The 23,680-nt window shown below is 34.5% G+C and overlaps 1 protein-coding gene across 3 annotated transcripts in view; it reads left to right on the top strand.

Moving 5' to 3' along the window:
• VCAN (versican) overlaps window positions 1–23,680 on the top strand; it is a 100,879-nt gene that overhangs the window by 48,505 nt on the left and 28,694 nt on the right. For all 3 annotated transcript variants that reach the window (XM_026672067.2, XM_026672092.2, XM_026672084.2), the window contains 3 exons: window positions 8,440–13,578; window positions 15,196–15,309; window positions 16,521–16,634. In XM_026672067.2, coding sequence (XP_026527852.2) covers window positions 8,440–13,578; window positions 15,196–15,309; window positions 16,521–16,634 — 5,367 coding nt within the window. The remainder of the gene's footprint in view (window positions 1–8,439; window positions 13,579–15,195; window positions 15,310–16,520; window positions 16,635–23,680) is intronic.

Raw genomic sequence — 23,680 nt, 5'->3', positions numbered from 1 at the left:
AGTGTAGCATTGCATTAACATTCCATAGTGTGTAGCTATTAACAATGGCATTTGCAGTGCTATCAGCTAAACAAAATATATGCTCATTTTGTTTGTTTACATCCAAATACATTATGAAATTTGGGAAAGAAAATAATACTATGTAAATTGGAAGGTTATAATCAAGCCTTTTATTTATTCAGTTTTAGCTGAAGGCACTGTTTGTGCAGCTTTAATCTGGGTATTCAGAACAGAGATGTCATCAGATTCTGAATTATTATGATGATTTCTTCTGAAAGGTGAATATATCATTACTAGAAAAAAAAACCTTATTGGTGTTGTTTGTAGAATTATAATATATTATCCACTTTTCACTTTCCCCCCCTAAGCAGCACATTATCCTTGTAAACTTCACTGACTATTCCTTTCTGATTATTCCATAAATAGAATATCTGTTGTTGCCTGTGTCTGTTGTTCTTCATAGTGAACGTGAATAGATTGGCTTAACCAAGATTTACTTTAAGTGCTATTTATTTATTTATCTATCACATTTGGATATCTGCCTGACTCACAAGAATGTGATTCTGGGTGATGTATAACAGCGGTCGCTAACTGGTGGGCCGCGGCAAAATTTTGGTGGGCCACAGAGAAATCTCACCCCCAGAGCACCCCCACAAAGCAATTAATCCAGGCTACACAGAAACACAAGGCTGCTCAGCCCACATGGCCCACGGGAACCCTCCTGCCCACTCACTCCTTACCTGGCAAACTTGTCTGCTAAATTGCTATTTTTCCTTTTTCCGACCATCATCTGTTCTGCTGTGCTGGGAGATTTAGATTAGCTAGGAAGCAGGAAATGGTTGTATTTCTTGCTTTCTAGCTAAGCACAGCCGAACCTCCCTTAGGACTTAAGGTTTGCTTGCAAGCAAATTCAGTGCAGACTCACGGCAAGCAAATTTGAGAGACTGAGCTAGCCGATGGCAGATAGATAGATAGATCATTGAATGATTCTGTGAGCAACTCGATCTGCCTGCCTGCTTTGCCTGATTTTGGGTAAAAGTTGCTCTTTTTTAAATAAAAAATTCAATATTTACATGCATGGTGTGTTGTGAGTTAATTTTGTGAGTTTGCTTGCTAGCAGATTTTATGAATTTTATGTGACAGACTGAGCTAGCCGATGGCAGATAGATAGATCTCTGAATGAATCTGTGATTCTGTGAGCAACTCAATCTGCCTGCCTGCTTTGCCTGATTTTGGGTAAAAGTTGCTCTTTTTTAAATGAAAAATTCAATATTTATATAAATATTTATAATATTTACATACAAGCCATGCCAAGCCAGTCACATGACCATCAAGCCACACCCAAAAATTAGGCCATGCCCACAGAACCAGTTAGTGGTCCCTGGGATCTAAAATTATGAGTTTGGTGGTCCCTGAGGTCCAAAAGGTTGGCGACCCCTGATGTATAAAATGAAAATTTTTATTCGAAAGTCTCAACTGACTCGATTAGTTTCTTGTCCCTGGAATCCTTAAGTGTCTTTCCAGTGTTAAATGAAGATTTTCTTATCTCTTCCCAATGATATAAAATGTGTCCAGTTTGCAGATATCATAATTATAGTGGTTTGTACAGTAGTTAGCATTGTACTAATTTTATCAGTAATTGTAAACTAGACTAGGAACTTAAAATATCCTGGAAGAAGGTAAATGACACAGCACCTCTACCACATTGGATTTAAAGAAATAGTAATTCAGGTTAAGGATTGAAGAACTAGGGAATATTGGTATACAACCCCCCTTCCCAGCAAATTTTCTATTTAAGAATTATTAGATGATAGGTTCATGGATTAAAGTGAGACTGTCATTTAACAACAGTTAGACTATGATTTTTTTTCTATTACAAATAATTTACAAGCTAGCATCTTTACATAAATAATTGAAAAAGATATTATCAGATTTCACACCAGCTGTGTCTTAATTTTGTTTTAAAATATACACTTTCAAACAATCTTAAACTAATGAACTATTTTATGAAAAGAGCTTCCTATTTTTGTGTCTGTTATCGTTCTTTGGATTTTGTCTTCATGTGAAATGCTATCTTAGTGTGCTGTACTATAAATGGTAGATACAAAATAATTGCCTTTTGTTTGTTAATCACAACCAGATCTTACAAAAGAAATAGAGTAAGCTTCCTTATTGCAATCAGATTGTGGGTTAAAACTGGGGATTTTATTGATTTGAGTAAATTAAGCCCTTTGATTCAAGGCCTAGGTGGGGAACTATTCACAGTTGTGTGTCACGTATTTCCCCAGTATTGTTTTTAAAAATCCAGCCACGGGTTTCAAAGATCACTTGAATACTTCAGAAGTTAAAAAAAGTAGTCAATAATCTTCTAAATCAAGAATAACTTAAGTAGGAAGGTGTCTTGCGGGGAGAGCAATGTAGCAAGATTTGGGGCATATATTTTAAGATAGTACATTTGGATCAATGACGTATTGTTAAACCTATAAGACTATTGGGTATCATACAGTAACATTGTGTGAGGAACTTGCTTATGAAGGTTGAGACTTTAATATAAAGAAAGTAATGCATGACTAGCAAGTTTGGAAATTATTTATGGGAGTTCAAAATTCTCCACAGTTATTTATTTATTATTTATCAAATGTCACTCTAGATGCTGTATAATAAAACCAACAATTAAAACATTCTTCAAAAATCATTTAAAAACAATGAAGCATAAATAGAAACAGGATCACAAGAGTTAATGCATCAGGATCTTACATATGAACTTCCTGTTACTCTAGTATCCCCAGCCTGATGAAAAAAAAAATAACATTACTGTGAGATTTTTAGAATTGGAGCTAAACTCATTGGGAGGAGTTGATTCTCGAAAAGGCAGGTGCCATAGTACAGTTCTGGGCTGTTTATGAAAGCACATAGATGATAGTTGATTTGAAAGTCTTTACAAAAGGGATATAAAAGCTTGATATATTTAATAGAATCTATGAAATCAACCTCATAATGCCTTTAAAGTTTTACAGCAAATGTGATAAATGAAAAGTTTTTCTCCTGTCAGAGTATTAATTGTTTAGTTATTCACTGAGACAAAAATTGTAAATCTTATATGCAGAACTATCCAATACTTTAAAAAATATAGTAAGTAATTGAGGATTTCTTATTAAAAATTACTAAGAGAGTCTCTACTGATAAACTAATGAAATTGTCCATCAGTAGAGACTCTCTTAGTAATTTTTAATAAGAAATCCTCAATTACTTTTGAATACTATCCCTGGATAGTTCATTATTATTGTAAGGATCGAATTTCATCTAACACTCAGCTGAGTATTCTGTTTCATTCATATTTAATGAGAAAGATTTTCAAATAACTGCTAGTTTTTCAAATACTTGTTAGGTATCATGAGCAAAATTCTAAAACAATTAAAGTTAATGTTTATTATAGTTCTTGAGAAAAGAAAAGGATTATATAAACAGAATTCATTAGAGTGCCAATCAAAATATCTAAAGAATTTAACTCATTTTTGAATTCTATGTGTTAAATCTGTTTGATAACTTCCATCAGCTTTTGTGATCCTAGAGATAATAGATACTTGTCAGAAGGCAATTTGCTTGTGATGGTTTTCCACCATGGCAATCTAAACTTGTCAGGTTATATTAACAAAAACAATCCAATTGGTGTTAGGCAAAGTGTTAGTCAAGCTTTCAAAATAACCAAACATTTGCTTTAATTTTGGGTAACTCTGTTCTAATTAGAGGCTGAAACAATGTTAAAAAGGCATAGGGGAAATTTAAAAATCTATATTAAATAATCTGATTGGATTTTCCCCTAATGGCCATAACAAACACAGAGCAACAGACTATTCCAAAATAGAATGTCTGTATGTGTGTTGCATTTTGCAATGTTGCCAAGAAAACATGGTTATTACATAGAAAAGCCAATGGTTTTTATGTGGCTTTTAAGGTATCATGAATAATCATTATTACAAGTCATTATGATTATTTTACAACTTAATATACCCTCACCTAAATGATTGTGGGTAGCTTACAAAATCATAAACATATAATTAGTGGTATAACACACTTTTATTAAAAAAACCCAAGTCATCCTAACTTAAAATCATGCCTTTCACGTGGATGAAACTCTTAATACAGGTTTCCACTGTAAAAAATGTAACTGGAACAAATAATGCTATGCTCCTGTGACAGAGCTGAGGTTGAAACTGTGTAGCATGTCCTTTTATATTGCCCTATGTATAACGCAGGCAGATCTAAGTTACTGTCTCTCCTTGAAACAGACCCTTCTAGACCCAATGTTAGTAATTTGTTCTTATATTGTCTCGGGGGTGGCTCCTCATATATCACTTCTTTGGTTTCTAAAAAAATTTTAAGAGCTGTAACTATCAGAGGAGAACGCTGTAATTCCCCTTAGTCAAGTTTTTGGTGATCAATTGTTCATGATTAATTTTCCAATGTTCTTCTTTTGTTGTACTTGTGTTTTGGTCTGTGACCGCAAATGAAGTATTATTATTAATTTCTCTTTTCAAACATTATTAAAACACAAAACATTTTGTTCCTCTTAAACGTGAAATTTGGATCACAATGGTCAAAAGTGAACAAGCTGACACTAGAGCGTGATGTTATCAAATCAAAGAATTGATGAAACTCCAACCTTATCCAAAAGAGAAGGAGGCACAAAAAATAGGAACATGATTATAAATAGTAGTAACATTTAATAATAGCAGTCCCTGGAATTCTTTTGTAATGAGTTCATAGTCTTGCTACCTGAACTCTTGTGTCCTGGGAATGCATTCTTGCAGCATTTTGTCTTGTGAGCCAAAAGAGCACTGACATAGACAATGCAAAGTAATCATTATTTCTGAAGAAATATCCTGAGGCAGTGCAGATATGGGTCATTGCTCATTAAACCAAAGTCAGAGCAAATGTTCTGTATGGTACTATAAATATAAATAGGTTTATGCAACAGAAATATTTAATTGTTATTAAACAATGACACTTTTCAAATATATTTGAAATGAGCTAATTTTAAAGTTTAGAGTCATTAAATAATTAACCTTGCAAAGCTATTGGCTTTACAGTGAACAATCAAAATAATTGATGAACATAGGAACTATATCTGGCACAACACCTGATTTTTTTTTCTTTTTTTAATTTACTAGAATATCTAGTATTGTCAATTTACAATTTTACAATGTGATGTTTAACATTTATAAGCTATTTTAATGATAAAATATGGGATCATTACAGCAATGATTTAATACATGAAATGTTGCCACCTAATTTTCATAGTGGTAGAAATCATTTCATTGTAATATAGTAATATTCTTAAATCCCATTCAGAAGGAATTTGTTTCTCAAATTTTTCTTTGATATAACTGGATAGAATAGAATAGAATAGAATAGAATAGAATAGAATAGAATAGAATAGAATAGAATAGAATAGAATTCTTTTTATTGGCCAAGCACACAAAAGGAATTTGGACACACAAGGAATTTGTCTTGGTGCAAATGCTGTCTGTATACATAAAAGTAAAGATACATTCATTGAGAATCAAGAATCATAAGATACAACACTTAATAATAGTCATAGGGTACAATAAACAATCAAATCATACTAGGAAACAGTCCATATAAATTGTAAGGATACAAGCGACAAAGTTATAGTCATACAGTCACAAGTGGGAGGGGAGGGGTGATAAGGAGTGATGAAAAGATTAATAGTAATAGTAGCGCAGACTTTGTAAATAGTTGAAAAGTATTGAGGGAATTATTTCTTTAGCAGCGTGATAGCGTTCGGGAAAAAACTGTTCTTGTGTCTAGTTCTGGTGTGCAGTGTTCTGTAGTGCCGTTTTGAGGGAAGGAGTTGAAACAGTTTATGTCCGGGATGTGAGGGGTCTGTAAACATTTTCACAGCCCTCTTTTTGACTCGTGCAGTATACAGGTCCTCGATTGAAGGCAGTTGGTAGTAATTGTTTTTTCTGCAGTCCTAATTATCCTCTGAAGTTTGTGTCTGTCCTGTTAGGTTGCAGAACCAAACCAGACAGTTATAGAGGTGCAGATGACAGATTAAATAATTCCTCTGTAGAACTGTATCAGCAGCTCCTTGGGCAGTTTGAGCTTTCTGAGTTGGCGCAGAAATAACATTCTTTGTTGTGCTTTTTTGATGACGGTTTTGATGTTAGGTGTCCATTTTAGGTAATGTAATATAGTAGAACCTAGAAATTTGAAGGTCTCTACTGTTGATACTGTGTTGTCTAGTATTGTAAGAGGTATGGGAGGTTTCTTCTAAAGTCTACCACCATTTCTACAGTTTTGAATGTGTTCAGTTCCAGATCCTCCTGTCTGTATGTGGATTCATCGTTGTCTTGAATGAAACCAATCATTGTTGTGTCATCTGCAAACTTCATTATTTTAACAGATGGATCGTTTAAGATGCAGTAATTGGTATATAGGGAGAAGAAAAGTGGAGAAAACACACAGCCTTGGGGGGGGGGGGCTGTGCTAATTGTACAGGTATCAGATGTGATTCTGCCTAGCTTCACCTGCTGCTTCCTGTCTGTTAGGAAGCTTATGATCGAAATACCGTTAGCTGGTTTAATTTAGTTAGAAGAATGTCTGGAATGATGGTATTGAATGCTGAACTGAAATCTACAAAGAGGACCCTTGCGTAGGTATTTGGAGGTTCAAGGTCTTGTAGGATGTAGTGCAGAGCCATATTAACAGCATCATCTGTCGATCTATTTTCTCGGTATGCAAACTGCATGTGATCTAAGAGCAGATCCGTGATGGTTTTCAGGTGGGACAGCACTAGCCTTTCAAATATGTCTGGTCTGTAGTCATTCAGTTCCTTGATGGAGCACTTCTTTAGCACTGGGATGATAGTAGAGTGCTTAAAGCAAGAAGGAACATAGCGCATCTTTAGTGATTTATTGAACATTTGGGTGAAGATGGGGGCCAATTGGTCAGCACAGACTTTTAAGCAAGAAGGAATTATCTTGTCTGGCCCTGGTGCTTTTCCTGGCTTTTGTTTGTGAAATAGATTTTGCACTTCTTTTTCAGTGATCACCAGAGGTTGTGAACCCAATGGGCTGGGGTCAGTTGTAGCAGGCTTGGCTGTTGTTGGTGTGTTTGAGATGGGGGTTGTGGAGATAGGTGGCTGTAGTTTCCTTTCAAACCATTTGATGAAATGAGACAAAAGTTGAGCCTGACTAAAGAACAAGTAATGCTCAGTGAACAAATATTTTTACTCAACTTAAGTAATAAATAGTAAAAATATTTTAAAACCTTTACTAAAATTGCTAAATGTAAAGGATTTTAGACTTTAGTAAAACAAGTTTGGAAAGATTCAGATTTGCTATTGAGTTTACTGATTCTTAACGTGTTATTGTTATATAGTACTATTGCTTCCATGGATAATGCATTCTTATGTTTATCTCACTCACCAGCTGTAATATACTATTTGGAAATTCTGCTGAACATTTTAGGTCAAGACTTAATGTCATATAAAATATGCTGAGCTTACTAGAACCCTGACTTTCTTATTTTATAACTGTCACTGTCAAAATAAGAAAGATACACTGAATCTACATACAGGGACTGGATATAAATCTCTTTGTCAGTTATGTCCTTTCTGCTCACCAACAAATTCTTTGACTAACAGCAGTGTAAGAAATCATATTTTATCAAGTAAGGTCATAGATAGTATATTTATCAGTTTAGGGACCATGCTATTTCAAAGTTTGATAATCCCTAATGTACTGTGAAGCAGATATTCATTAGTAATGTCAACTAGAATTCTAAAGATTTATGTTTTTTTTAATGTGCAAACTCCAGAGTGAAAAGTCCCCAGGGTGATACTATAATCATGCCTGTTTATATCAACATTTCTTTATAAGGAAGCTGTGAAGAAGAATTGTTTGAATATTATGAATGAAAACATGGTTGCAAGTTAGAGGGAATGTTACCCCAGAAAAGTTGATTTGTGCAAATTGTCTTTTTATCAATTCAGTATTATAAAGACTAAAAAAAAAATGAATGCCAACTTGATGTAGATAGCTCTTTGATACCTACTGAAATGTTTTATCTTCTACTTAAAACAGAAGTTTTTATTACCCTCTATTAATGTTTAGGCTAGGTCTGCACAACTGATAGAGAACTGAATTTAAAATACAATGGCAGCATTGCAGTTGGTAGTGTTTGCAAGGCCTAGAGGTGCTCAGTGGTGTGTCTTTCTGAACACAAATATCAGTGAAAACTTAAATGGTAGTAATGGATCTTTCCTAATGCCAAAAATTTTTTGAATGGACGTGGAATATTTGTTACATTTTTCCTTTTAATGCATTTCATAGTGTTGTTTATATGATATTAATTACTACCTATGACAAATTGAAATGCTAAAATTATTATTAAAGGCTCTTTGTTTTACAGATTCATTGCCTGGACTTTGGGATATACTTGATTACCACATCCTTCGTGAACTAGATGAACCCCCACTAGATGGTGAATCAACCACTGATGAACCCTGTACAGCAAGTCCTGAGGATGTTTCTGAAGATATCATAATTGTTGACCCTTTCTATCCTGAAATATATCAACTGGAGGAAGATGATAGTGAAGAAGTTGACTGTGAGAATACTACTGCTATCACAACTCCTCCACCATTGCAGTTTATTAATGGAAAGCAGCAAGTGACCACTGCACCTAAAGATATAAAAGCTGAAGAAGCAAGAAGTGATCAAATTTTAGCACATTCCAAAAATGTAAATTTTTTGCATATCAATGAAACTAACATGGTGTCTGATAATGAGTTCTTGGCAACAATACAGCCAAATGAATCAACTCAAGATCCTGCTGCTTCACAAAAGCTAATAGAAAAATATGATATGATGGAAGAAGTCTTTAGTGGAGACTCAGAAACTACACATAAAGATCATGAGATAATATATCTCCATGGCCAGTCCTTATCAGACAATAATGAGAAATCGATACAGTCTGAAACAGAACACTTAGAAGATTTAACTGCCCAGCCTGAATCAATAGGTTCTGCTTCTCCCCACACAACAAACATAGAGCTAAAAGAAGACTCTGAACAGTTAATTCTAACAGCTTCTACTCAAGGTTGGTTACCTCATTCTACCACTGTATCCTTAGACACTGGAGCTCAACATGACACTTCTGTTCTGCAAGGAAATTATAATACAATAATTGGACATAATATACTTAATTCTTACATAAATTTATTGACAACCACCTCCAGTACTAATTTGTTGAATATACCAGAAGGGTCTGGAGCTGTTAAAGAAGATGGTTATAAATCAACTAGTGCATTAATAAAACCAGGAAGACAAAAACATCCTAGTCAGGAAATTTTCTCAGATGATGGAAATCCTATTCCACCTAAACCTATGCCTTCTGCTTCACAATCTCCTGCTTCTTTGTATAAAGAGACCATGTTTATTGCTGAACATAGTATTGCGGAACCTTTTAGTACTGACTCTGTTACTGAAATAATTTTTAGCACTACTAAAAATCAAATTAATATGGAGGAGGATGAGGAAGACAGTACAAGCTCTATGTCTTTAAATATGGAGAATTCAACCACTGTCAACACAGAAAACTTGTTCAATAACAATGAATACTTAAGTGATCACATCAGAGTTGTGAGTGAAGGATCCATAGCCGTCACCCAAACAATCTCTCCTCTCAAAACCAAAGAAATCACAGAAAATAGATTGTCCATTTATGAAGAATCTGGTGACGGAGAATTTTGGAAGAAACCTAATAGAGAAATACTTTTGGGGGGTCCTACCAGCCAAGTGGTAAGTATTGACTCCCAATTTCTAGATGGAGGTTTTGGAGGAATTGATAGTATGACTCAAACCACTACACAGACTTCATTTCCAGTGAGGTCTAAATATGAAAGCAGTAAAGGAAAAGAAATAGATAGTACTTCAAGTGAATCACCATTGAATCATGCAATCCATACTAATCATACAATGGATGTGTTGGATGCTGAATTGTATGGGGAGGCTACAGACACTGGAATAGAAAGTCAAGTATCAAAAAATGAAACTTACAGCCAAAGAGCATCAGATAAATCAGAGGCAAAGGTGCTATTGCCATTTAGTGACAAGTCTGTTGTGGAGACAAATGAAGAAGTGATAACAACTATAACAATACAGGAGCAAACAAATTTGTTTGAAACATCTACGATGACAAACATTTCTCCTGACATCAGGGTAGGAATGAAGTTAATACCAGAATTAAGAGAAACTGATAGAACTGCACAACATTCCAGCAGTACTGTGGAGTATTCCGTAGTAGTGACAAATAACATAACTCTGCAGAAAGGAAGTTCTGAATTCATAGTAAATGAAAGAATGCAATCTCTTCAGCTGGAAGATATAAGAAACATTTCTCCAACTGTCTTTGCCAAAACAATTGATCTTATGGATATAGGCTCTGGAGAAGAATCAGTTAATGACACAAGTAGTATGATGCTGGGAAATTATACTCCCACAGAAAAAGAAATTAATAGTAAATTACAATTGAGTGAACCAGGTTCTGGAGACGTAGATTCTATAACATACTCTTCTATAAAAAAACCAGTTTCATCTGAATTTTTGGTAGAAGGATCTAAAAATCCAATAAAAAATGAAAGTGAAGAACCTAGCATGGTATTTCAGCATCCACTAGTTACAACATTAAACATAAGTAATACCACTATAGTAACATTAGTGAACCAAAGCATTACAGGAGAGTTTGTTAATGAATCAAAAATGGAACAGGAAATGCCAAATGTATTAAAAACAAGAGCTTCTGATAAAACCCCCCATTTGGAGACAGAAATGTATTATGAAGAAAAAAGAAAAAATATAGAAACAGAATCTGTAACACAACAGTCAGAAATTTCTGGTACTCTTAAATTTAATCCACATGAAAAAGAACTACAATTTGATATTAATTATGTCACTGAATCTTTACAGAAATATCCCCCTTCATATGATAAAACTGCAAGCACTTTATTAATAAATGCAGACAAAGAAGAATGGTTGGAAGAAAAGACTAATCCGGCCAAAGACAGTCACACACTTCCATCCCCATCTACAATGTATAGAACAATAACCACAGCAATTAATGTTCCATTTTTGTCAAAACAAGGCTCTGAAAATGAATTTTTTATGGTTCATACTACTGCACCTAGGAATTCTGCTACATTAAAAGAAAGTTCTAATGCATTAAAACTTGACACACTTCATCCTAAAAGTTCAGAAGAACTTTCTTCAGAGGAAAAACATGAAGAATTTGAGAGGCATACTGATGATTCCAAATATGCATTTAAATATCCACCGATGCTAGAAGACAATTTGTCTTCAGCCAGTGATGAAACCTTTCCTGTGGTATCTATTGTACATTCTGAGACATCTACTATAAATTGGTTCATTTCTGAAGATGATCAAAATAAAGATAAGTCTTACCAGGGAGAACAAAATGTACTAGCTGCAACAGATGGAACTTCTCAAGGGCAAGCCTGGATGTTTGTAAAGCATGAAAATAAAACTCCTGCTTCAAAATTATTTATTGAACCCCCTACTACTGGAACAATAGAAACACCACAAACCACTTTATTATCTAAAGTGTTGAGTGTTGGAAACCATGATGGTTCTGGGGAAGGATCTGGTTGGCAAGACATAATAGAGAAGAAATCTGAATCATTTACCCAGTTGCCAAACTGGGAACTACCACTTCTAACTCGTCCTCCTCATTATTCAGACATTGAGAACACAGGTGCCAGAGTGGATGGATCCCAGAAAGGACCACATGCTCACACAGAGAAGCATGACAAGACAACAACATCTGATACTGACATCTCAGAAAGCTTTTCATATGAGAGTTCCACAAACAACATAAAAGACTATGAAGATCTTATCCCTGTAGCTGGTTTCAAAAGAAATTATTCTGAGGATATTTCTAGCTTCATTGATATTATTGGAACAGGGCATGGAGTAATACCTGATAAAACAACAATTATTGATGTTGATAATTTGAAATTAAATGCAAATATTGAAGACATTATAGATCATACAACTGAAAGGCCTGGAAGACACTCAACTTATAATATTTATACATCAGCAGTGAACATTCAAAATACAACACCTGAAATGTTAATTGATGATAAAGTTACAGGTAACCAAGGAAGTTCTGTAGGTAGTAAGTTCATACACAGTGAATCTATCTTATCTGATCATAACCCAACATCAGAGGTGGGTTCAGGAGATAATGCGTTTTTCACAACAGAAACTGCAATTTCTCATGACTCACTTAAAACATCCATTCTGCTTCCAACACTACCTCTTCTTGTCAGTTCTACCATATCTCCAATTAGTTCTAATGAAAATACCACTGACGTAAGATATGTCATAGAACATACAGAATCAGAAGGAATGATACAACCTGAACAACCAACACTGTCAGACAATCAAGTAGTAGCTGATGAAAGTGAAATTTCCACAATGTCAGGAGAGGGACAAGTTCAGATAGATAAACAGAAACCTGTGGTTCTTCCTTCAACTCTAGCATACATGCCTCCAAAAACAGGGCAAACTTTGACCACACACCAACCCAAAGAAAGTACTGCTTCAAATCAGCTTGTTTCACAAAATCTAACAAAATCTAAAGAAATGAGCTACAAGGTGTATGAAGGAATGAAAACTGAATTGACAAAATCAATAGAAACAGTTATGAAGAACTTGCTTCTCACAACACAAACACCCGAACTGCCTGTGACTGTGCATTTACTCAATGATGTTTCAGAACACACAGAAGAATTCATGCAAAGTACTTCATCATCAACTGATTCTAGCAAACATGGTTTGCCAGCACCAGAAACTTTTAGAGAAGTTAGTGCTGACACAGCAGTAACTTACAAACCTGCTTTGAAAGATTTGTCCAATAATACAGCATTTCCTGATGTGGAACTGGAGAACAGTTTCCTTGAAAGTATAACTACATCTGATGGGCATGTACAGGAAACAAAAGAAATGCCAAAAGATGCTACAGAAAAAACAACTGTTTTTGAAGAATTTCTTTCAAAAGATGTGATACCATCAAGCTTTTCTCATTCTGACACTGGAGACCTATTAGAAGAAGAAACTCCTGAGAAGGTAAAAGAGCTAAATCAATTAGATGGAAATAGTGCTGATGGAAGTTTGTTATGGATACAAAGCATACCTTCTTCAATTCCACATGAGAGTAAAACAGGTGGAGTTTTTGGTGCTGATGGGGAAGCCAGTGTTTGGCCAATCTCACCGCCACCATCTGCAGATAAAATTGTGAAATTTCAAACAGCCCAACCAGAGTCAACAACTATTTCTTCTAGCCTTGTAAATGAACATTCAGGTCCTGAAAGCATTTCTGATTATAACAAACAAACAATAAATACAAAGGATGTAAATGCAAATGAACTTGTAACTCCACCATTTTTACTTCTGGATGTTACCAATGGATCAGATTTCCTGATTGGTCCAGGTGAAGGTTCAGTGGAAGGCTCAGCAATTCAGATCCCAGGTAAGGGAGAAGCTGTTTAAGTGCATCCTTTTCTCTGCCACAGTTATTTGTTTTTGTCATTGATCAGAAAGTGCTTGCCTGAAGATAAACTCTGAAGATAATATATGTCACACATTATATGAACAACTGTAGTATGTGAACTGGATGATCATTGGAATGGTGACAGCAGTTTCTATTACGATAGCTAAAACTAGTTGTCTAGTTCACCTGGTACATTTGTGCATTGAAATGTGTACCCCCCCCAAAATCAGAACTAGTTGCATGAAGGAAAAAAAAGATATTGCATGATTTAAATGTGAAATATTTGTCAATATTTTGGAATAGAAAAATTATTACTAATACAATAATGTTAGCAGACTTTTGGAATTCACTGAATTGTAATGATATTGAGAGATGCAGCAATCTATATGTGGCTAAATATGAAAGGGAAATAATTATTCACTTTTATATTCAGATCTTGAAATGAAAGTTATTTATACCAGATAGCAGACTAAATACCAGTTCTCCCTGGTCTGCTTTCTCTTCCCTGGAATTTGCACTAATTTTATTATTTTCCATTGTCCTTACGTGCAGTGTGATTCAAGATGTGAAATCAGTATTACTATGGATAAGGGATTCATACAGATAAGGGATTCATAAATTGCATAGCTAGCTATGTAAGACATTTAAAGTATGTGAAATTTATTTATTTATTTATTTTGCTTTTTATCTGGTCATCCATCATATTTAACTTAAATTGTTTTTCCCAATGGTAAGGAATTGAGAAGATTTCTCATAGTTTTCTATTGAAGGTTTTGCACAAAATAAGTAGTCAAGGCATAGAATATCTGTTCAGTAGTTATATTTAAAAACATGCAATTTGGGCCTGATGTACTACTTTTGGACACAACAGATTCACATAATTACTTAATATGTGGGAGTCATTCTAGTAATAAGTGATAGTTTTACGTATATGTAACCTTCACTTAAAAATACAAAAGCAACCTGAATTATACCTTAGTTTTATTATTAAGTTTTTTATTTGACAAGACAATATGTTCAAAAAGTTATTTGACTTCTGGGTGATATTTTTTTTAATAGAATGTCTTATAAATTGGTTAAATATAGTGTGAATAAAAGGTTGTGTTTATCCAAGGTCGCAAGTCACTGAGAAGATAACATACAAAATGTATGCTATAAGAATTGTCGTTCTGTCTACCCAGTCATTTCACATAAACTAACTTCGTTCAGATAATACCTTTTTCATTCACTGTGTACATGTTTTAACTATTTTGGCTATAATTAATTATCATATCATATCAGCTAAATCCTCAACAAAATATTAAGACTGCCAAAATCAAAACAAAGCATCATTGAAGTAAACAAAATATTGTAGAAAATAATTTTTCCTAATGTAGTTTTATTTCTATTATGAAAGCATGATTTATTGTTACTGCGACAGGCTGTGCTTAATTAATTATATTTGCTTGCATGTTTATAGTGTTTAATCTGTTAATGTAGCAGATTGTGGCACTTGGGATAAATTTAGAAAAGCTTTCTGCATAGAAAGAACTGACCCAAACAAATGTGTGTGTTTTTTTAAAAATGCAGCTATTTTCAATGAACTCGTTTTTACAGGCCAAGATCTATGTAAAAGCAATCCATGCTTGCATGGGGGCACTTGTTACCCACGTGACTCTTTCTATATCTGCACTTGTATGCCAGGTTTCAGTGGTGATCGGTGTGAAGTAGGTAAGAAACAAATGCTTTGCTATTTTTGGCTGTCTAATTGTTTTTTAATATGCAGAAGAAATTCAGTAACAAACATTAAAGTTCAGAGAATACTGATAAGACATTTTATCTGTATGTGGCTGTTTTCTTTTTTCCTTCAATAAATAAAAGACTATACCAGATGTAAATAATAGAGAAGTAAACTATAATATTAATATCTGGTTTTGATAAATGGGTGCTATAAGGAAAAAATACTGACCTATTTCAAATGTACGTGTCCATTAATAGCTGCACCCAATTTGCTTCCAGACGTAGCATCAGTTTATCAGAGCCTTGGAAACAGGAAGAAAAAATTTATTATTTTTTTTTAAAAATAATCTTCTCCAGCTGGTGCCCTGCATGTATGTTGGAATACATGCTAGGTAGACATTCTGAATTTTTAATCGAATATATTTAAAGGGTACCAGAAGAGGAAGGATATTTCAAAAATTGCTCATACCTTCCCTTATCTAATTAGAAATATTCTATGTCATCCTTATTTAATAAAATTATTAAAGACTTTGAAGACATGAGAAGCTTATTAAATTAATGAAAGAAAGGGTCTTTTTGTTTGCTGGGTTTGTTCAGCCAAAGGCATGAAGCAATTTTAGTAATAATAAATTTCCTTATACTGATGGGGCTTGAAGCTTACTTCCTGTTATTTAATTATTCCATACAACCTGAATGTCTATTTTTTGAAGAATTGTAACATATTACTTCATACATTATTTATTTTGAATGTGCAGCAAGATAAAGAAAAAATAAACAGCATGTTGATAATGCCTACAGTCATTAAGAGGTACAGAAGTTCAGTGTTTCATGTTGACAGGTTAGAACAAGTTGGACACTTGGCAGCAATAATTACCTAGATTTTCTTTTTGAAAAAGGAATTGCTGCAATATATTCCCACCCCACCCCACCAGTTCAAGTAGTGACAGGTAAACTGAAGGTGCAGGGTAGAGATCTAGGATGATTTTTAACAAGGGCAGGTTGATGTGCTGCATTTAGAAATGTTCTCTGTGTGGGAAGCATATTCAAATATTGGAAAAAATGTTAAGTATATATATATTGGGATGCCTGAAATTCATTAATAAATTCTTCTACTTGATATAATACACACACACACACACACAAATGTGCAAGTGAGAATAGTTGTTGTAAAACATTATTTTGTTTGTAATTTTCTTGAATAGATATAGATGAATGTCAACCCAGTCCTTGCAGAAATGGTGCCACATGCATTGATGGTGTCAGTACATTTACTTGTCTTTGTCTTCCAAGCTATGTTGGAGCACTTTGTGAAAAAGGTGAGAGACCAGTTTGAAATGTGTAGTTAACTCAATTCTACTTTTGAAATAATCTATAAAAGCTGGCAAAAAGGGATGGGATGAATACATGTTATTTCTTTGTGTATTATATTATTTATTCTACACATTTAATACTGCCTTTGTTGAATCAGATTTCATACCTCCATACAACAGGATAAATAAAAGTGACTCATCCTTTATATAGAATTTATTTTTTTCTTTTTCTTTTTAAGCTTTTTTGTTGCTGATAATTGGAGAAGAGAGTAATTTAGTTACAGCATTTTAATGAGCTATAAAAACTCACCAAACTAAATGCTGTAAGATACTGTATTTTGTTAAGAACAGTTATAAGTCCTAATGAGACCTGCCATTTGTATCTTTGGGGAATTTTTTCAGGATGTTGATATAAAGTTAAACATAAGAAGGATGATCAAAATAATCATGCCTTTTTGACCCAAATGCCATGTTAAATTTTCAGAAGATGTTAATAAGAGTCTTTGTGAAATTTTGATAGTGTTGTACTGTGTGATGTTTCTATACTAGTACACATAGTATAATAGTTCTGCTCTGCAAATTTATCACTGAACTGAATCCTGAACAAAGCAAAAACATTTCTGAGCTAATACAGTGTTTCTTTTCCTTCTAAATCTGAACTCCTCCAATTGTAAGAAATATCTCTTTGATTTACTTTTGGCAAAATGGCATTAAGAATAAATACATGTTTCTCAGCGTAGGTTGAAGTCCTGTCCAAAGGTAATAAAGAAAGTTCCAAAAAAACAGAAGGGAGTGAAAATTCTTCTTCTGTAAGTTGTATTCCTTAGCTCATAACAGCAGATGTAGAGAAATGGTTTCTTATGTTTCGAATCTCACTGACTGGATTTATTCTCATGAACAAAATATATAATTTCATAAATGCTGGCAGGTTCCAGACTTGTCTTTTTATCCTAAGCCTACTAGGTGAAAGGCTGTGAATTTAAAAGTGCTTTTGGGGAGAAAAAAATCCATGAGGTTGAAAGTACTTTTCTGATGCATTATTTTTTAAACCTAAGGCAAAATTCATTGCAATTAATTTTAATAGTCTCATTAATAATGGAAATAATTCAGAATTCGGGTCTTTAACAAAAGACCATAAGTTGTCAAATGCTTTTTTTAGCAGTTAATTTGAAAATACATCTCCTAATAAATCCAAAAAAGTTTTCAAATCATTTATACCTTTAAATTCTACTTTATGACTACAGTGTCATACAGTTGAAAGTTTGGCCTGGGGAATTTAGGTGCATGATTAGGGAGATCAGCCTCCCCCCTCTACTTTAGGAATCAAGTCAGTGTCATAAGATACACATAGAATCAAGCTTTGTTCTAGAATAAAACTGAAGAGAAAGAAGGTAAAAATATATGTTTAAATAGTCACATGCAAGACATTCTGCGGTGAGGAACTAAAAATATAGAGCTTCTAAAATTATAGACAAAAGCCAGTTTGGTGTGGTGGTTAACATGCTGATTTAGAACACAGGAATCTATGAGTTCGATTACTGCCTTAGACATGAAAGCTAGTTGCTGTCTTTAGCCTTATGAAGAAGGTGCTGGCAGGTCACTTTGGAAAATGCTGCCAAGAAAACTACATAGTTTTGTTTTCGAGTCGCCCAGAATCAGGCTCAACTGGATAGACCATTTTAAAAAAATCATAGAAAGCATCTTAGAACAGCCAATGGAAAAATATACAAGGAAAGATAAAGATGAGACAGATCACAAGCAGCTCTGATATAAATAGATTCCAAGTTGGACACAAAAAAACTTGGCACACAAAAAAAACCCAACCCTCATACAATGGCTAAGCTTATATAAGATAAAAGATGCTGGAGATGAGAAAACATTGACTAGCAATCCTAGAAATCAAACTTAGCACAAATCTTAGGTAATGTTTTCCCATTTCTCTAGAAACTGGATGACTCCTGGAATACAGTTATCTTTCCTGTAAATTCTGCTTAAATCTGAGGCTGAGGCAAAATGTTGAAAATTACTTTTCCTAACTAGCAGAAATAGATGAATTAGGTAATCTGTCTTTGTTGTGATTCAGAGCATGGAACTACCTCTTGTGTAGATGTGGGTTGAGATTTTTGTCCAAGACAGGGCTGTCAAACTCGTGGCCAGCGGCCCAGATATGTCACGTGCTGGCCATGTCCCTGTCCAGTTTAGTAAAGGGAAAAAAAAGTCCTGACACGAGACGTGATACTGCCATGATAATGCGAGTTTGACACCTCTGGTCTAAGAGGATGTATTTTAGGAATGTCTGAGTTCTACTAGATGGTGAAGGATTTCATTCATAATGACTGACTGAGGGATTCAAGTGAGATACTTAGTGAGCATATTTCCTTGTTTGTTATCTAGAAAGTATCTTTATGCAATCCATATTAGGATAATTTCTTTCATCTAGTTTTTCCTCTGTGGGTTGGAAGATCTGGATGACATCTAGTACAAACCTTTCCATTCCGTAAAAGAATTTAAGCATACATTGTTTACCAAACAGTCCCATGTCATGTCATTCACCCTAATATATTACCTAAAATAAAAAGGGCGGAACATATAACCTTGTTTTAGAGAAAAGGCACAATGAATGACTGTTTTTTGTTTTGCAACTTGAACTGCTATGTTCTGGAGAATTCATGCTATGTAAAGCACCTTAATTAAAGCACCTTAATCATTTCCCTATTGGAAAGAACTGACCCAAAGTAATTTCACACTCTGCAACTTTTTGTATTTTTCAAAACTTACTTTTCCCATCAATTGCAGTAAGCAATATTGGATATTAAGTATGAATAACACTGGATTCTGTATATTCACACTTGGCCAATCAGGCCTCCAGATTATATTGCTGTGCCTTCAAATTTACAGTAACATTTTTCTATAATTCTGAAATGAAAAACACTAAACAGTATAATCTCAAAAATAGGTTTAAGACTAGTTTTATAGACTCCAGAAAACCCTTGCAACCACAACTTTAATTAAAATCGCAGTCCTGCTTATATCTTCTGGATCATGACCCCCAACAAGTTGTCCTTTCCATACAACAAAGTGGTGTGTTAAGTGTAAAAAGAAATAGAATTATGTATTTAGTCCCTATCACTTAGAACAATGTTTCTTAAACTTGGTACCTTTAAGTTATCTTTGGGAATTGAATTCCATACATGGTTGCCAGATTTGACAAATACGCAAAGTATCAAATTTTACAAGTAGGTGGTAACATGGTATAGAAGCTGACCAAATCCATGGATAAGTTAGTAGAAGGAATTATGATTGTATTAGTAGAGTATATTCATGACAGTAAACTTCATGATTAGTAGTTGGTGGTGCCTAAACCTGTTTGGGTTCCAATTTGTAATATTATTTGGCAATTTTTGTTTGTCCAAATTCAATCCCAATTCATCTTTTAAGTATTTAGTTACTCCTTGGTGTCAGTGACTATGCAATAGGTATTTTTGAAATATTTGCTGATGCTTATATTAGTTTTACCCAATGTGCCTTTTTAATGTGGATTGTGTCACATTTTCCATTATCTCCAGTCATTAATGCTTCCAATAGTGCCATGTGGCAAAATCTGAATAGATCCCTTGTGCCAGAATGACATTTGTAGCTGATGCTATTGACATATGTTAAATCACCTCACTGAAATAACAATTGTCTTTTATCTTAAAAACATGCTGAGAGTATTATTCAATCAGATCAGAGGCCTGTCCAGAGTTGCTGCTCACACTTGTGATCCCTCAGTGATCAGCCTGTGGATCATTGAAACTCTCAGGCGGGATATACACACCAATATTTTCCTCTTTTTCTTCAGCAGCTAATTCTAAAAATGACATTGTCCCAATGCTGGCAGTACAGTAATTATAGCTATTGGGCGTGGTATCTGTAGTAGCTTTACTTAAATCCTTTTAAAAGTGTTAGAATGACTATGGCTTTTTATGTAGTAAGCTCCACAGAGAAAGATGGCTGCAGTGCATTGTGGGAGCTCCAGCTTCTTAGCAGGCACTGCGTTCTGTTTCCAGGAGAGATATTGAAGCACCAATAGTAGTTTTATTATTTATTTATTTCTTATTTGTGTTAGGAAAATTTTAAGAGTATTCTGTCAAGGGATTGAACTTCTGTTAAAATTTTGCCCTTCCCTAGTAGGCATAAAAAGGCATAAAAAGAGAAAGATGTTACCAATAAAGGCATAGTAGACACTTGGATAAATGTGTTTATTCTGCATGTGCTTGCTTCCATTGTGTGTAATTGTTGTAACGTGAAAACTAGCAAGAACTCCAGGGCAAGAATGACAATGTCACTAAGTTTCCCAATTGTACAAGAAATGAAGGAACATATAATCTGGTTTACAACTATTACTTCTTTACTGCTTAAATGTATGGGCTTGACTTTAGATAATTGTTTTTGGAAAAAGTAACTTCATACTCTGAAGAAAAGCAGTATGCCCTGTATAATTATTCAAGAATTTTTAAACCAGAACAGAAAATGTAGTTTAATTTAGAATCTCTCTGTCTCTTTCTCTCTCTTTTCATTCTTTTCACTTATCTTCTGTAGTTTGATTTTGTCTGTATGACTCACTTTTTCCTGGAAATCTACGAAAATTTGACTTACCGTAGTTTATAGTGTTTGTTGAATGCAGATATGGAGCTGAAACCATGTGTTCAACTATACTCCGTATGTTCAACTACACAGATGTAATTGCAAGAAAAATCTTCCAGTGTAGCTAAGCATAATCTATTTCATTTCATTTTTTTGTTCTGTTGTTCATTTAAAAAGCAAAACTTTTTATTTAAGGAGTTACCTTTTGAAATATTTGCAAGCACTGTATCTGCCTGTAGGTTTAATTTTGAAAGTTGGGGAATAGCCATGCTGATTCTTAAAGGAGCTACAAGATCTTGAGATCATTCATATTCTTAATAACTCATGTTTTCTTATTCTACATCTAAACTCTGATATTGATAGTTATTGAAATAAACTTTGCTATGGTTTTTGGCTGCTGCTTAAGTTTTGTTGAATAAATGCTACAATGGTTACAGCTGCTTCATTTCTCTAATAGCTCTGTTAGAACAACTATTCTCTCTGCCATTCTACTGCAATCCAATTCTCAAAGCCATTTAATCATGCTGCAGGTATAAAATTTGCTTTCTGTGTAAAGATGTTTATACTGTACTCAACTTCCAAAAAAAATAATGAACCTCTGCATTGGAATAACTTCGAGGTTTAGTGAAACATTTTTAAAACATCATAAATATATAAAGAAGAACTTGACTTCTTATACTGCACCTCTTAATTTTAAATGCCTGAAGTGAAAACCACCTCCACAAAGTCAAGCTCAACTCCCAGTGACTTCACGGAGGTATTCATGTTTATTTGTTTGCCTATGGCAAAGAGAGAGGGAAGATAAAGAAGAAATTTTACCAATGTTTTTCCTGTGATGATTTTTAACTTTTCAGGCTGGTGTGTAGTCCTTATAATTTCTGTTAGTTCTGTTCTATCCAAGTACTAACCAGATTCAACACTATTTAACTGTTCATGATCAGCAAGGTATCTCCACTTGAAATATCTATACACTAGTGTGTGTAGTAATTTTTAAAGTTCCAGAATACCTAGGCTGACACTTCCTTACTATTTAAAACAAAAGAACAATTTTTAAAGCCTGCATGGTATATATGGCAATCCAGTTATGACCATTATTGAGCCCAGAATCTTGGCTGTTGAGAAAAATGGCCATTAAGTCAGTTGCTACATGACTTCTTTGCTCAATGATTACAATTGTGGCTGTCATAGTTGCAGTCATTAAGTGATAGTGCGAGTCATTATAATCTTGAGAACAATGGTATAATCTTGAGAACAATGGGGGTTGCGATGTCATCATGGGGGAACCACAAAGGCTTGAAAAAATGTTATTATTTAAATCTTGAGTTAAGTCTCGTGGGTGTGGGTCTGGTGTCATTCTTCATGTTAGGTACTCGTTTGTTAATGAGGGCGGGTTTCCAAATGGCTGGTAGGCGAGAAGTATCATCTTGTTTATTCATGCTGTGTGGGCGTTTTTCTATCTCTATGGCTTCTCTGATTATTCTGTTGTTGAAGTGTTCGGTTTTGGCAATAGTTCTGGCATTTTTAAAGTCAATCTCATGTCCTGTGGCTTTGAGGTGTTGGACCAGGGAAGAGGTCAGTTCTTCTTTTTTGATTGAGTTCTTGTGTTCTTCAATGCGTGTACTTATTCTTCTGTTGGTTTGTCCAATGTGTGTGGTGGGACAGGCGGTGCAAGGGATTTCGTATACTCCTCGGTTTTCTAACTTGATTTTGTCTTTAGGGTTTCTTAGGATGGTGGATATTTTTCTGTTTGTGCAGAATGCTGTTTTAATGTTGTGTTTTTGGAGGATCTTGCTGATTTTGTCTGTAGTGCCTTTTATGTATGTGAGGAGGGCTTTGCTATTCTCTTGTTCTCTGTCTTGGATTTTGGTTGGGGTATCTTTTTGGATTAGGTGGGTAATCTTTCTTTGGAATCCATTGGCTGTTAGTATGTTAGTGAGAGTGTGTAGTTCGGTTTTTAGGTGTTGTTCGTCGGCTAAGCATTTTGTTCTGGAGATCAGTGTCTCAGCTACGGAATTGATCTGTGCTGGGTGGTGGTGTGAAAGTGTGTGTAGATAGCGGTTTGTATGTGTTTTCTTCTGGTAGATGGTGTGTCCTAGGGAGCCATTGGATTTTTTGTATACTAAGACATCTAGGAAGGGAAGTTGATTGTTAGCTTCTGTTTCCATGGTGAATTGTATTTTGGGGTGTAGGCTGTTGAGGTGTGTGAGGAAGTTGTTCAGTTTTTCTTTCCCGTGTGGCCAGATTATGAAGGTGTCATCTACGTATCTGAGCCAGAGTTTGGGTTTGTGATCATATTTTTCTAGAGCTTGTGTTTCAAAGTGTTCCATGTAGAGGTTTGCGATGACAGGTGAGAGGGGTGACCCCATGGGTGCTCCTTCTATTTGTTTGTATTTTTGTCCATTGTAGGTGAAATATGTATTGGATAG

Source organism: Notechis scutatus, chromosome 2 (assembly GCF_049901735.1).
Source record: "Notechis scutatus isolate UNSWTSFEM ecotype Mainland chromosome 2, rNotScu1.2, whole genome shotgun sequence".
In the NCBI taxonomy this organism is placed as follows: Eukaryota; Metazoa; Chordata; class Lepidosauria; order Squamata; family Elapidae; genus Notechis; species Notechis scutatus.
The sequence above is the reverse complement of the archived record's forward strand: the minus strand, read 5'-3'. Positions and strand labels throughout refer to the sequence as shown.